We start from the raw sequence: 15,208 nt of genomic DNA, 5'->3' as shown, positions 1-15,208 counted from the left end.
CGAGGCATGAATAACTCACCCAATCCTATCACAGTCAGACTGGTTTTCTTCTGAGTGCCCATGTCGTTGGCTTGTTGCAGTACTAGCTTGTAGTCTTCCTTAGGGAAATCCACTGGTGTGAACATCACTATGCAATGATGGCTTATCTGGAACAAAAAAGGAAGGAATTTTTATAGTTGTGTTAAGCATACTTAAATGCTTGTCAGAAGTATTGTTCCCCAATTATTACATCTAGATTCTAGATAAATGAATAAAATAACTTATAAGGAAAAGAGTTCTATTCTTCCTCTTCTTTTTCTTCACCTTCTCCCGTGTTCAGACAGGGTCGGCGTTTCTTGTCAGCATCTCAATCAGTCCTAGCTAGGGTGATTGCTTTTAGACGTTTGGTTCATTAGTTATTAGGTCTCTTTCAGGTCACCTGATTTCTGCCATACACTGTCAGGAAGACCTGACTTAATCAGGTGTAACCGTCAGGTGTACCTGATAGTGAGTGGCTGGCCTTAAGCGTGTTTATCTTACCTTTACACTGACTTTTTCCACCAAAGACTGACAATGCCAGAGCGTATTCTTGAGCACATTCTTGCTACTCAGAGTGGCGGCCATGTTGGAATCACAGACGTATTTCTTGATTTCGTCTAGCTGGTGGGATTCGCTTTTTCCACCAAAGACTGACAATGCCAGAGCGTATTCTTGAGCACATTCTTGCTACTCAGAGTGGCGGCCATGTTGGAATCACAGACATATTTCTTGATTTCGTCCAGCTGGTGGGATTCAATCAGTTTCTCAAGCTTTATGATTTTCTCCGCATTCAAATCACCTGGAAGAGAAAGAAAATTAACAAAGTGAGTTCCAACTTTTAAACTTGAAGACTTCGCATTTATAGTTGAAAAAAAAATGAATTGAGTGAACTAGAAAAAAAACGGGGTTTGATAGAGGGAACTTAACTGCTAAATAAGGTCTTATTGTCCCGGAAGCAAAGAGAGAGTTCCGAGAGCGAACCTTACCCGCTAAGGATGAAATCCGCCCCGGGCGTTAATCGAACCCGCAGCCTACCGCCTACAAGACAGACGCAGTACCTGCCTTGCTAACTGGGCTGGCTAATTAAAGACCTTCATGCCTTGGTAGCTTGAAAGGTAGGGTGCCTGCCTTGTAAGCATTAGGTCTCGAACTTCTTTTTATTATTATTATTATTATAAAAAAAAAGATAGTATTCCACCGCCGCGCCGTTTTTACTTTGTAGCAATGATGCTACATTAGACGCATGTGCTATGTGTCATAGCATGCCCAGCCCGTAGTATGTCTCTCATCAGATGGGCGAGAAGAGACACAGTACTTCCCATTTTTCTGCTCTTTAGTTAGTGCAACTGGTATATTTTTTTATAACCTGCCTCGGTGGTGTAGTGTTCAAGACGCTCGCCTGGTAGCCTGGTAAACAGGACGGCGTGAGTTCAATCCCAGCCGAGGTATGGAATTTTATCCTCAATATAATTTGAGAATTTGACCACAATAATAGAAGTAGCCAACTGCTGGAATAAAGGGACTTTTCAGTCCTATGGAAGCAGTATAAATAAGCACTCGAGCCCCACGTAGGGCGCCAATTGATACAAGAGAAGGAATTGATACAAGAGAGAAAGGGTAATGATACGAGAACTAAGCCTCTGGATGGGCCGATCCGAAGTTGATACAAGAAAGGATGGGAGAGCTAGTGGATTTAGCTAAGGTGTATCAATTCCTTCTCTTGTATCAATTGGCACTATTATTATTATCTATTGTATGCATTGTCAGGTATAAATTCTTCCTAAGCAATGACCAGTTTCTGTTGGCGGTCGCGCGTAGCTTCGCAGGCGAGAGTGAGCGCTATGATCTGTTCCGGTTTGACCACATGCAGCGCGAGTACAACCAGACCTCCGAGTTGACCATGACAGGAGATGTGATTGAAATGAAGGATATACTCATTGGCGAGTCGACTTTGACGGTGATTGGCGCGCGATGGATCTGGCATTGGGACTTGCACAGTGGAGAGAAGCTTGCACAGGTAGGGAACTTACATTGGGACTTGGACAGTGGAGAGAAGCTTGCACAGGTAGGAAAATTGAATTGGGACTTGCACAGTGAAGAGAAGCTTGCATAGGTAGGAAAATTGAATAGAGACGATTTATCTCGGGATCTAGAAGTCGTAGAAGAAAAAGGGAAATTCCCTAGTTCCTCATTTTTTCTGCTCTTTGACTTAGAAACCTCACCCAAGTAAGCGCAACTGCTCTATTGTACTTTGCGTTATTGTTCTATGTTATAGGTTGTCTCAGTTGTCTGGCTGAGGGACTTGAAACAGCAAGTACAGCAGCCTGAATTTCCCTTGCTAAAGAAATAGCAAAGGTTGAGTGCGAAGGACATCAACTCGTAAAATTTGTAGTCAAAACCAAATGTCAGCCCAAAGCAATCAGCCTTAGCTAGGACTGATTGAGAGGCTGACGAAAAACGCACACCCCGTCTGTACACGGGAAAAGGCGAATAAAAAGAAAAAAGTTTGGTGCTAAATAAATATCTTATCTTATCTTTCCCCCCCCCCCTCAGATTTCACTCGCGGACATCATCCAGCCTGAGGAGAAGGTAGCCCAGGCCTATCTGTCCTCCCCCTCCCGTACTCTCCTTCTAGTTGAGTACCACACCAGGAAATATATCCAGGAGAAAATGATCCTCCTTGATCTCCTGGGACAGAAAAGTCCAGACCCCTCCGTGGGAGTGAAAAGTCCCAACCAACCCGGCGAAAGTATCGGTCGTTCCGGGAGACTGAAAAGTCTAAACCAGCCAGTGAAAAATTCCAGCGTGGGAAAGAAAAGTCCCGGCCCAGGAGTTGTCAGGCAGGGTGAACACTGTACGACAGCAAGTCAAGGAATCCCAAGAGAAGAAACGGGAACTTGAGGAGAAAGTGGCCGCATTGAAAGTTCAACTTTACGAGACTCAAAACAACAGCGGCTGGGAAGGGCTTGATCAAGTCTACTTTCAACTCAAGTGAGCCCATATCCCAGGAGTTGTCAGGCAGGGTGAACACTGTACGACAGCAAGTCAAGGAATCCCAAGAGAAGAAACGGGAACTTGAGGAGAAAGTGGCAGCATTGAAAGTTCAACTTTACGAGACTCAGAACAACAGCGGCTGGGAAGGGCTTGATCAAGTCTACTTTCAACTCAAGTGAGCCCTTTATTTTTTCTTCATCTTCCTCCTGCCCCTTAGTTGTATTGGATTATGTAAAATGAAAGTCAGTCAAACATGGCTGAACCAATGAGATTGTGAGATTTCGGTGTGTTTACGTCCAAAGCGGAATCTCATTGGTTTAGCCAGGTTTGACTGACTTTTATTTCACACAATCGATTACAACTCTTCTTTTTCAAAAGAAATCAATGTTGACTAGGATCGAGCCACTTTTGGAAATTAGCGCGCCTGCCTTGAAAGTGCCAAGTTTGTATTCGACCCCCCCAAGTGAAATTTATCCTAAACAGATAATGTTCGTTCTCGGAACGGCTGGCTTTCTCCTATCCTGTCTTCCTCTCTTCGATTTCGGGACGATAAGCGTTGCGTTGTTACTATTCCCTCTATCAAAGCTTTTTTTTCCTAACTAAGTAGGTACGTAACCAAAAGTCTATCTTTTACTGTGTTGTTTTGTACAAAAAAAAATCTTTCATCCTACAGAATGGCTCGAAAGCTGCCCTTAATGCCTTTTGCTAAATGTAAATCATGAACATATGTACATAATGTATGTATGTATGTATGTATGTATGTATGTATGTATGTATGTATGTATGGCCAAAATTATGGCAAATATGTATGGCCAGTTTTTTTTTGAAAGTTGCATGTGTTTTGATTTTCCAGTGAACTTTTTTAAATATCAAAGTGATTAAGAAGTTTTCAATGATATAAATTTGCACAAATTGAAAATAGAACACAACAATCAAAAGGAAAGTCGAGGACACCAAGAAAATCAAACAGTTTGTAAGTAATCAGGCGAAATTTATGGCAAAATTATTGACAGACAAGTGGGAAATCCCGTTGAAATATTTAAAAAACTCGATGTAAACAAACAATAAATACCACATCAAAAGAAAAAAATCCCGCATTAGGGTGAGTTCAATTGATTTCAACTAGAAAAGTACTACTTCCACCCGAAAAATTCCACCATAACGTATACTTCTACACCATAACGCATGCCTAAACTCCTACACACCTAAACTCCTACACCCCTACACGCCTACACCCCTAAACTCCTACACACCTAAACTCCTACACCCCTAAACTCCTACACACCTCCCTACGTCGCCATTCACCATAACGTATACTTCTACGTGTTTGATCCCACTGTGAGTTGAAAAAATCCCGTGACAAAAGATATTTTTATCAATATTAGAAAAAGTCCCCACGATTCAAGGGAAAAAATCATTATTTTATGGGATAAGCAGGGAATTTTCTCTCCCACTGAACCATTATTGATAAAATCACTCAACAAATAACAGGGGTGCGTTCAGAAAAATATAATAGTCCGAGAATAAGACGAGGACTGGTCTTACAAAAAAGAATAATTGACAATATTTTACTTATGACAATTTTGATATAATATCAAATGAATACACAATTATGACAATGATTCGGAAACTGAAATAAAATTCACACCGGATAGTAAAAATATAATTACCTACCTGAAAAAAAGAAAGGGACAAAAAAAAATTAATAAATAAAATGCCTATTAACCGCAGATCGAGAAGTCAGTGCGGCAGGATAAAAACTGTAAAGTTTAAAAATGCAATGAAACCTAAAGCAGACTACCAAATAAAAACTAGAAAACAGAAGAAAGATACGGAAACACATATCGACTTGGAAAACTATGATATTACAATCATTGATATTAAAACTAAAATACAAGCGATAGCCGAGAAAAATAATATCGATGAATTACAATTAATTAACGAACAACTATTCAACCTTCTAGAGAAAAGGGCAGAGGAAGAAGACAATGAAAAGAAAAATAATGAAAATAATAATGCAATCCTAATTGAAAATTTCAAAGAGCTAGAGGAACAATGTACTAGTATGCAAATGAAAATGAAAAATGATGACGAAAGAATCAAAAATCTCATACAAGAAAACGAGGACCAAATAAACGAATATAAAGATATTACAGCTGACCTAAACAATAAAATCAAGGAACTAAAACAAAAAATTACTGAGCTCGAAAGTACTAATGAACAACAAAATGAGGCAATATTAAACAAACAATCCATAATTGACGATATCCTAAAAGAGAAGAAACAAACTGCCAATAAAATAGAAACCTGGGAAAAATACTCTAAAAGATTAGAAGAAGAAAACGAAGGACTGAAAATATCTATAGAGGGACTTCGAAGAACAATAGATGAATTAAATATCAACCATCAAAAAAATCAACAGAATGATGATACTGACAAAGAAGATAACATACTATCCACAACAATCGACCTAGAACAAATTATTTCCTACACAAAAGAAATGAAAAAAGCTAACTACCAAATAAGTTACGCTCAAGAATTAGAAATGGAATCAATAAATAACACAATCAACAAATCACTGAATGAGACAGCTAACATGAACAAAAACTCCAAGAAGGAGTCTGCAAACAGCAAAAAACAAACTCTACATCTAATCGGGGACAGCCACATAAGGTATCTAAAAGAAAAAATACAAACAAATTTGAACACAAATGAATGGGTAATTGAAGAAAACTACAGGCCCGGTTATACATATGAAAAAATTGTAGAAGAACTTCTACCAAAATCCGTAAAACAACACGATACAATAGTATTGACGGCCGGCACAAATGATGTTTTTAGAACGGAATGGAAATCTATTCAACAGAGTATAGATGCTATAGCAGTATGTAAATGTAAAATAATTCTTGTATTGATTCCACCACAAGACTTCTACAACACAAACAATAATATACTGAAGTTGAATACCCTTATAAAATATCACAGTAAGAAGTACAATAACATCAGTACTATAGACCCTCACAAATTTATCAAACAATGGCACATGGCAATAGATGGCATTCACTTGGGAAGAAAAGGGAAAGAATATCTGAGTAAAAAAATAGTGAACGAAATTATTAATGATGAAAATAACTCAACCAAAAATAAACCACAAAATCATGAGAATACATCAACCGGAGAAAAATCTAAAACAAATAATTCAAATACAAACCAAAATAACGATGAAAATAAAACAGCCACTAAACAAGAATGTCAAATGAGAGGAGAAACACAAGACAATACTAAGGATATTCGACCATCAAAAATAGAAAACCAAGAAGATACAAGAAGAGTATATGCTCAAAAATATAAATATAAAGAGCGTAGGCACAACGAACCACAAAGACGAACACAACAAAGCTGGAAAGAAAATCATAATGATCAGGCACAAGAACGGGGAAACAGGGACAAATACGGAACCAAAAACCGGGGGCAGCCTACATATTGGAGAGGACAACAATCAGAACAAGTACACCACTGGAGAAGACAGCTGCAACAACGAGAACGGCAGGAACAATTGAAATGGCAGGGGGAGCACCAACGGCAGTACCAGCAACAACAACAACAACATCAATATAGAATACAACACCAAAAATACCCTCAAATGCGACAATACACCAGGGAAGAACAAATATTGCAGCAAGATTGGAGAACGCAGAATCACGGATACAAGCAACAAAAAATTCAACAACAGGATTGGAGTAAACAAGCAATCTAAAGAGGATGGGAGCCTCAAAAAACAAAAGACTGGAATGGAACAGAGTACAGAAATACTACGCAAAATGCAACATGGGACAAGGAATGGCCAAAACTAAAGAATACAAATTATGAAGTTGGAACAGAGTACAGAAATACTACGCAAAATGCAACATGGGACAAGGAATGGCCAAAACTAAAGAATACAAATTATGAAGTATGTCCATGTCCAAGATGTAAATACATCGACACCCAGTTTTTTTACAGAAAATAGACAATCCTAAAAAAGGTGATACATTTAGAATTAAGGATAGGTATAAAGTTTTTATGAAAAACACAAAGCATTATGATAAAAAACCTAGAATGACTAATAATATAAAATTCAATAAAATTAAATTGTATGGAGAACAAGTAACAACAAAAAAAGGCAGCAACGAAACTAAAACTGATGATAAAATACAATATAAACAGATGGAAAAAAACATGTACACAAACAATTGGGAAATACATAATGGCGGAGCTTGCGCGTTCCGTACACTTGCAACGTCGCATCCACCACGGCCAGCTCTGAAATGTGGCAACAATGTAAAACTTTGAATTTTGGGGAAAAAATAATAATAATAATAATACTGAGAAAAAATTAGGGCTGCCTGGAAGAGACCGACTAGAAACGCCAATCCTATTTAAGTAAATAGGGAAAGGCTAGGAAGAAGAAAAAGAAGACTGAGAATGAAACTAGGCTGCTGGAAGCCCAATCGAGTGACTGAGTTCCGGAACCTCTGATATTGAACTCTATATCGGGAAGCTCCACACTATAAAGTAGCATAGAAATAACCTAAAAGATAGCCGTTCCGAGAAGTAGCCTTATCTAACAATAACAATACAGCCATATCGATCTCTTGCGAGATGCGGCCTCCTCAAGAAATTTGTGGATTATGATGCCAAGTATAATTATGTGGATTACGCTTCCAGAATTCGCGGTCTTGAGCGGATTTTTGCCAGTTCTTGCCAACTACTCCTTTCAAATCTTTGTCCCATCGGTTGGATGGTCTGCCTCTGGGTCTAACTAATTCTGTAGGACTCCGTTCGTTTACTGTTCATTTAGCCTTATCTATTTAGGATAAAATACGAACCCGTGACCTAGCACTTACCAGGCATATGCGCTACCCTCTAAGCTCCGATTTTTTTCCGAACGACACCTGTAGGAGTGTTCCCACTACACACGACATGATTTTTTTTCGAACGATAAGTGGGAATGGGCCTTGAGTAGACTGGCTAAAACCACAATGTCTAGCTCTAACAGAACACTGGTATAAAAAAGACGAAGAAAAAAATGTAAATATCACAGGGTATTACCTAGCATCATGCTAGAAATAGAAGAAAATGGATAAAATAGAGACCACAGAAACGAACACTGAAACTCTGTACGAAATTCAATACGGAAGAACATTTGTACTAAAAGTATGGGATTCTATCGAGGAAGCGTGCAGTTTTGAGTACGCGTTAGAAAAGTATAACTTGAACAAGTCAGCAGACACCAATAATACGCAAAAAACTGTTAATAATAATAAAAATGACAAAAACAAAACTACAGCAATAAAAAAGACATGCATAAATGCTATAGAATATGAAAATAATAAAACAAACCATCTAAATACAAACAACATCACTAATAATAAAGCTATTATTGATCAAGAAAATCACGAAAGTACAAAACAACATAATCATACAACAGACAAACAGAAACAAACTGTAAATAGCAAAAAAACTACTCAAAACACCAATAAAACCACTGAAACAGTATTCCACACTATACATCAAAATATTAGATCCGCGAGAAATAAAATTCCAGAAATCATAGAATTCATATCAAATAAAGACCAATTTGAAAAAGAACCACAATGTCTAGCTCTAACAGAACACTGGTATAAAAAAGACGAAGAAAAAAATGTAAATATCACAGGGTATTACCTAGCATCATGCTATACAAGAGAAAATGGTTACGGAGGTTCATGCATATACTTAAAAACAGATATAAAGAGCCAATCTATAGATAACATAAACAAATTAGGCAAAATGTATGATTTCGAATGCTGTTCAGCTAAAATAATGAAATACAAACTTAATATTATATGTATATATAGACAACCTCAATCAAATATAGACAATTTCTTATCACAATTTACTGAACTAATAGAATACATATCACAGAATAGCAATAAAAAATATAAAACTATTATCTGCGGAGATTTCAACATTAACTTCTTGAATGAAAAAGACAAAAACGTTCAAAAATTCAACGAGATAATAGAAGAAAACAACTTCAAAACAACAATAAACGATATAACAAGGAAAGACAACACGGGTATAGGTACGCTAATAGACAACATATTGGTAAATTTTGATAACTACAAAAGTAGAAATATCATATCAGCGTTATCAGACCACAATGCTCAACACATGTATTTCAAAATTCCTTTACAAAACGAAACAATAACAATCACAAGCAGATTTATCAATGAACAGAAACTGGATAAAATACAAAACACCTTGATGGAAGTAGACTGGACTAAAATAGAAGCAGAAAATGACTCAAAATTCAGTGTAAATGTCCGCATTTATTGTTGATTCGGGTATTCTAATTTACGATCTGCTCAACAATAGAGCAATATCACCCAGCAGAATTGTGACTCGATGCCAGTAGTACATATTGAGTGTTTTTAAAGTTAATGAACATTACAATAATTTTAAAAACACTTTATATAATACACTCAACAAAATCTGTCCTATAAAAGAGATTAAAAGAATAAATACAAACAAAACACCAACATGGTTAACAAAGGACATAAGAGAGAAATGTAGAATCAAAAGAGAAAACTGGCAAAAAAAAGTAAACGGAATAATAACAACAGAAGAATTTAAAAGATATAACAATGAACTAAAAAAAGAAATAAGAGAACATAAAAAGAAAAAGAATTCTCAAAAGATAATAAATGCAGAAAATAAAAGTGGAGCAACATGGGAGCTAGTACACGAAATAAAAGGCAACACCAAAAAATCCACACAAAACAAAGAACTCAATTTGAACGATTTTTTTCAGGACAATAACATAAAAAGTGAGCAAGAGTACATTGAACTTTTAAACAATCTAAATAGAGACCTAATAAATCTTTGTGCAGATAATAACAAAAAACCTACACCAAACTACAACTACGTAACAAAAGTAAACAACACATTTATTCTCAAACCCACAACACCATATCAAATATTTCAAATCATAAGAGATCTAAAAAACAAAAAGTCAGTGGGTCACGATGAAATCCCAATTTCCCTACTGAAAAAATGTTCCGAAACTCCACTTGAAAGAATTTTTATTAGATAAAGCATTCTACAGTATAACCGAATATCTTAACTATAAAAATGAAACATGAAATGAAATAAAACAGCTGAATAATATTAACATAGTCATATATCATATATTTATTTATATTAGTCATTCTAGTCACATTATCGATTATTGAATGCTTCGAACATAAAATCTTTCCTGAGGAACTAAAAAAAGCCAATATCAAACTGTTATTTAAGAAAGGCGACCGTAATAACATCAGTAATTATAGGCCTATATCATTACTACCAAACATTTCAAAAATTCTCGAAAAAATACTAATAAAACAAATGTTTCTACAGTATAACCGAATATCTTAACTATAAAAATGAAACATGAAATGAAATAAAACAGCTGAATAATATTAACATAGTCATATATCATACATTTATTTATATTAGTCATTCTAGTCACATTATCGATTATTGATCTCATTTTACAAGATTCCATATTGTACATATTGTTCTTAGAATAGGTAGCAATATTAATAGGTATAATATCCAGTGGTAGGTGTATTTTTTCTCTTTTCCTTTGTCAAGTAATTTAGTAGTATTTCTTCATATTTTTTCTTTATAGTTACTTTTTCGTACATGTACATTTTTTTTAAGGGGTTTGACAGAGTGAACTGTAACTGCTATGGTCTTATCGTCCCGAATTCGAAGAGAGAAGGAAGACAGGATAGGAGAAAGCCAGCCGTTTCCGAGAACGAACATTATCCCATCAGGATAAAATCCGCCCTGGGCGGGAATCGAACCCGCGGCCTAGCGCTTACAAGGCAGACGCACTACCAACTAAGCTAAGTAGGCTGGCACATTTATTTCGATCGAGAAGAATAATATGAATAGTATGATCTCCACATACCAAACATCCCTGCTCAAAGTTCCGCTTTATGTAAACACTACCTACGTAGGTACCTACCTATATGATAATAATAGTGCTTATTTTTACTGCTCGCATAGGACTGATAAGTCCCTTTACTCCAGCAGTAGGCTACTACTATTATTGTGGTCAAATTCTCAAATTATATTGAGGATAAAATTCCATACCTCGGCTGGGATTGAACCCACGCCCTCCTGTTTACCAGGCGAGCGTCTTGACCACTACACCACCGAGGCAGAGTTGAACTTAAACGGAGTTTAAACTCACTTTGTGGCCCCCGGCGGCCTGAGTGGTAGATTTGTAAAGTTACATCTTTTCTTTGAAAAAGATTGTACCTCGGTGCCGCTTTCGGATTACTGCAAGGCACATTCGTTTACATCCATACCTATCCAAGAAAGGAAAAGTTTGGTTAGAAAATTTCCGCCCTGGCCGGAATTCGAACCCAGCACCTCCGGGTTGAGAGTCAGTGCTCTTGACCACTCGGCCACAGAGGTGGGCTCTCTGCAATATCCTACCTGTGCGTTCAGGAGCACCTTCAGGTTGGACCGGTGCAGGAAAGGGCGGACGAACGCCTTAGCGGCGCTCAGCCGGGCGCCGTTCCTCGTCGTCATTTGAGCGCGATAGAAGCCCTCGCGGAGACGGCCGTGGCCGATATCGACGTCGGTGGGGTAGCCTAGCTCCCGGCCGGCGGCTAGGAGGGTGTGGCCGAGATCGGGAAGGTCGTTGTAGTGCGAGACGGTGAGGAGGCCGCCCCGGGCGTGGTTCTGAGACGACTGGAGACAGGGTTGGAGAGAATGGAATGAGAACAAGCTTTGTAACGGGGTGTATTTAAATCTTACAACCCATTCCGAGAGGGCTTCTTTTTTTAGAAGTTTGATAGAAAGAAGTGGAAGAGAAAAAGAGAACAGAATAGGAGAGAGCAAGCCGTTCTCAGAACGAACCTTCTGTTTAGGAAGATTTCTGTTCTCCTTTTCTCAATTTCGATTTCTTTCTATCAAACTTCTAAAAAAAAGTTCGACCCAGGTGGGGTTTCGAAGCTGCGACCTAGCGCTAGCGCTTACAAGACAGGCGCGCTACCCTCCAAGCTGAATGGGCTCACAGTCATTACATGGACACTTGAACACTCAATGCAAGAAGACCAGTGGTTAGGTAGTAGGAAACAGACATGTGGTTGGGGGGAAGAACTCCTCCTTTTGGAGAACACTGCCACATTAAATAAAGCAAAAAAATAATAATATAAAGTAGAGGTTGGGAAAGAGAAAGAATTTTTTCGTATACCTACTCACATTATATTGAAGATTGTGTTCTGATTTGAGGAAGTAAGGTAGGACGTTCTTGTACCCCCACCCCGTGGCACCGAGCTTCTCGTACTCATCATAGTCTGAGGAATCACCACGACAATACATCAGACCGTTGAGCACCGTCGTACCGCCCATCACTTTCCCTGAAACGCGTCACATAATTATTGAGAAATTGAACTCGAAAATAATAGAACTTCGGGGACCACAAAGTGAGTTTAAACTCGGTTTAAGTTTAACTCTCGGATTAAGCATTCTGATTGGTTGATTTTTAAAAATTCCAAAAATTTCAGCCAATCAGAAATTTCAGTACGTAACCCTACTCACATTATATTGAAGATTATGTTCTGATTTGAGGAAGTAAGGTAAGACGTTCTTGTACCCCCACCCCGTGGCACCAAGCTTCTCGTACTCATCATAGTCTGAGGAATCACCACGACAATACATTAGACCGTTGAGCACCGTCGTACCGCCCATCACTTTCCCTGAAACGCGTCACATATTGAGAAATTGAACTCGAAAATAATAGAACTTACTGAAGTCGGGGGCCACAAAGTGAGTTTAAACTCGGTTTAAGTTTAACTCTTGGATTAAGCAATCTGATTGGTTGATTTTTAAAAATTCCAAAAATTTCAGCCAATCAAATTTCAGTACGTAATAGAGAGTAGTCTAGGGGGGTCAAATCACATTTTTTTTCCGCGTACCTCCAGGGATTCGCGGACCCCCGATTAAGAATCGCTGTTCTAGGGTGTGCAGCTCCACGTTGTCTTGACATGGTCGGCCCCTTTCTCGCCCACCATGATAGTGGGGGCCATCAGGTTACCGGACGGTACGTCTGGCAACACCGAAGCGTCGATGACACGGAGCTTGCGCGTTCCGTACACTTGCAACGTCGCATCCACCACGGCCAGCTCTGAAATGTGGCAACAATGTAAAACTTTGAATTTTGAAGAAAAAAAAAAATACAGGGAAAAAATTAGGGCTGCCTGGAAGAGACCGACTAGAAACGCCAACCCTATTTAAATAGGAAAAGGCTAGGAAGAAGAAAAAGAAGACTGAGAATAAAACTAGGTTGCCGGGAGCCCAATCGAGTGAGTGAGTTCCGGAACCTCTGATATTGAACTCTATATCGGGAAGCTCCACACGTGTGGCGGCGTGTGGTGGCGACCAGTCACGGAATCAATCATTTGCATGATACAAATTTCTTGACCCCGCCGGGAATCGAACCCGGGTCTTCCGCGTGCAAGGCGAGCGCAATGACCACTACGCCATGGGAGCTGACAAAAAAAAGAGGTTTGATCGTTTGATAGAGGAACGGAGGTTTTGTCGTCCTGAAGTCGAAGAGAGAAGGACAGGATAAGAGACAATGAGCAGTTCCGAGAAATAATCTCACAGTTAGTCGACTGTTCAATGCAGGCGGAAATGAACCCGCTACCTAACCTTTACAAGATAGTCGAGCTCGAAGCTAACTAAAGGTATAAACCTACTATCATCACGTCACGTCACGTGAACTCTTGGGGAGCCAAAAAGATGTAGTTCAAAGTTTTCCCATAATATAGTAGGTGATTTCGTTCAGTACAGCCACACTACTATCACGTGAGCTCACGATTTTCCACCGTTACCTTTCTCCTGTAAATGGTCCGGATTGCCAATCCCCGAGCTCATCAGAATGACCGGTGACATGATGGTGCCCGCGGATATGATAACCTCCTTGACAGCGTACAGGTTGTGGGTTCGATTGTTCTTCATGTACTGCACCCCGATGGCTTCGTTGTGCTCGTTAAATAGCACTCGCATCACCTGAAAAAGGAAAGATTAGACTCGTGGTCTGCGTCGTAACATGCCCATCCTTTAGTATGCCTATTTAGCGCCTTGACCACTACACCACCGAGGCAGAGTTGAACTTAAACGGAGTTTAGACTCACTTTGTGGCTCCCTGCCTGAGTGGTAGACTGGTAGATTTGTAAAGTTACATCTTTTCTTTGAAAAAGATTGTACCTCGGTACCGCTTTCGGATTACTGCAAGGCACATTCGTTTACATCCATACCTATCCAAGAAAGGAAAAGTTTGGTTAGAAAATTTCCGCCCTGGCCGGAATTCGAACCCAGCACCTCCGGGTTGAGAGTCAGTGCTCTTGACCACTCGCCACAGAGGTGGGCTCTGCAATATCCTACCTGTGCGTTCAGGAGCACCTTCAGGTTGGACCGGTGCAGGAAAGGGCGGACGAACGCCTTAGCGGCGCTCAGCCGGGCGCCGTTCCTCGTCGTCATTTGAGCGCGATAGAAGCCCTCGCGGAGACGGCCGTGGCCGATATCGACGTCGGTGGGGTAGCCTAGCTCCCGGCCGGCGGCTAGGAGGGTGTGGCCGAGATCGGGAAGGTCGTTGTAGTGCGAGACGGTGAGGAGGCCGCCCCGGGCGTGGTTCTGAGACGACTGGAGACAGGGTTGGAGAGAATGGAATGAGAACAAGCTTTGTAACGGGGTGTATTTAAATCTAAAAGTCCAATCTGAGGCTTAGGTGTAGGGCTTTTTTTTTAGAAGTTTGATAGAAAGAAATCGAAGAGAAAAGGAGACGGAATAGGAGGGAGCAAACCATTCTCAGAACGAACCTTCTGTTTAGGAAGATTTCTGTTCTCCTTTTCTCAATTTCGATTTCTTCCTATCAAACTTCTAAAAAAAAGTTCGACCCGGGTGGGTTTCGAAGCTGCGACCTAGACAGGCGCTTACAAGACAGGCGCGCTACCCTCCAAGCTGAATGGGCTCGCAGTCATTACATGGACACTTGAACACTCGTTGCAAGAAGACCAGTGGTTAGGTAGTAGGAAACAGACATGTGGTTGGGGGGAAGAGCTCCTTTTGGAGAACACTGCCACATTAAATAAAGCAAAAAATAATAATA

The 15,208-nt window shown here is 39.5% G+C and overlaps 3 protein-coding genes across 3 annotated transcripts in view; 1 reads left to right on the top strand and 2 right to left on the bottom strand.

Moving 5' to 3' along the window:
* The first annotated feature begins 1,788 nt into the window (after positions 1-1,788).
* Positions 1,789-3,191, top strand: LOC103513070. The gene is made up of 3 exons (XM_008477881.3): positions 1,789-2,035; positions 2,572-2,880; positions 3,027-3,191. The coding sequence occupies exons 1-3, from the start codon at positions 1,883-1,885 to the stop codon at positions 3,189-3,191; spliced, it is 627 nt and encodes a 208-aa protein (XP_008476103.1). The 5' UTR covers positions 1,789-1,882.
* Positions 3,192-11,364: 8,173 nt separating this feature from the next.
* Positions 11,365-12,496, bottom strand: LOC113468993 (glucose dehydrogenase [FAD, quinone]-like). The gene is made up of 2 exons (XM_026826364.1): positions 12,298-12,496; positions 11,365-11,784 (listed from the first exon to the last, which is right to left on the bottom strand). The coding sequence occupies exons 1-2, from the start codon at positions 12,445-12,447 to the stop codon at positions 11,365-11,367; spliced, it is 570 nt and encodes a 189-aa protein (XP_026682165.1). The 5' UTR covers positions 12,448-12,496.
* A 478-nt stretch (positions 12,497-12,974) lies between these two features.
* LOC113468997 (5-(hydroxymethyl)furfural oxidase-like) overlaps positions 12,975-15,208 on the bottom strand; it is a 9,882-nt gene continuing 7,648 nt past the window's right edge. The window contains exons 5-7 of the mRNA XM_026826372.1: positions 14,485-14,742; positions 13,932-14,109; positions 12,975-13,222 (exon numbers count right to left, since the gene is read on the bottom strand). Of these exons, the coding sequence (XP_026682173.1) occupies positions 13,053-13,222; positions 13,932-14,109; positions 14,485-14,742 (606 nt within the window). The 3' untranslated portion in view covers positions 12,975-13,052. The remainder of the gene's footprint in view (positions 13,223-13,931; positions 14,110-14,484; positions 14,743-15,208) is intronic.

This window comes from Diaphorina citri, unplaced genomic scaffold (assembly GCF_000475195.1).
Source record: "Diaphorina citri unplaced genomic scaffold, Diaci psyllid genome assembly version 1.1 scaffold920, whole genome shotgun sequence".
NCBI lineage: Eukaryota > Metazoa > Arthropoda > Insecta > Hemiptera > Psyllidae > Diaphorina > Diaphorina citri.
The sequence above is the reverse complement of the archived record's forward strand: the minus strand, read 5'-3'. Positions and strand labels throughout refer to the sequence as shown.

What these genes read in the sequence shown, in the direction of transcription:
- LOC103513070 (XM_008477881.3), top strand. Translation starts at nt 1,883, where the DNA reads ATGCAGCGCGAGTACAACCAGACCTCCGAGTTGACCATGACAGGAGAT. An exon ending in GTGGAGAGAAGCTTGCACAG is followed by an intron (nt 2,036 to 2,571) that starts GTAGGGAACTTA and finishes CCCCCCCCTCAG; the next exon opens with ATTTCACTCGCGGACATCAT. An exon ending in AGGGTGAACACTGTACGACA is followed by an intron (nt 2,881 to 3,026) that starts GCAAGTCAAGGA and finishes CCCATATCCCAG; the next exon opens with GAGTTGTCAGGCAGGGTGAA.
- LOC113468993 (XM_026826364.1), bottom strand. Translation starts at nt 12,447, where the DNA reads ATGGGCGGTACGACGGTGCTCAACGGTCTGATGTATTGTCGTGGTGAT. An exon ending in AACACAATCTTCAATATAAT is followed by an intron (nt 11,785 to 12,297) that starts GTGAGTAGGTAT and finishes CCCTGTCTCCAG; the next exon opens with TCGTCTCAGAACCACGCCCG.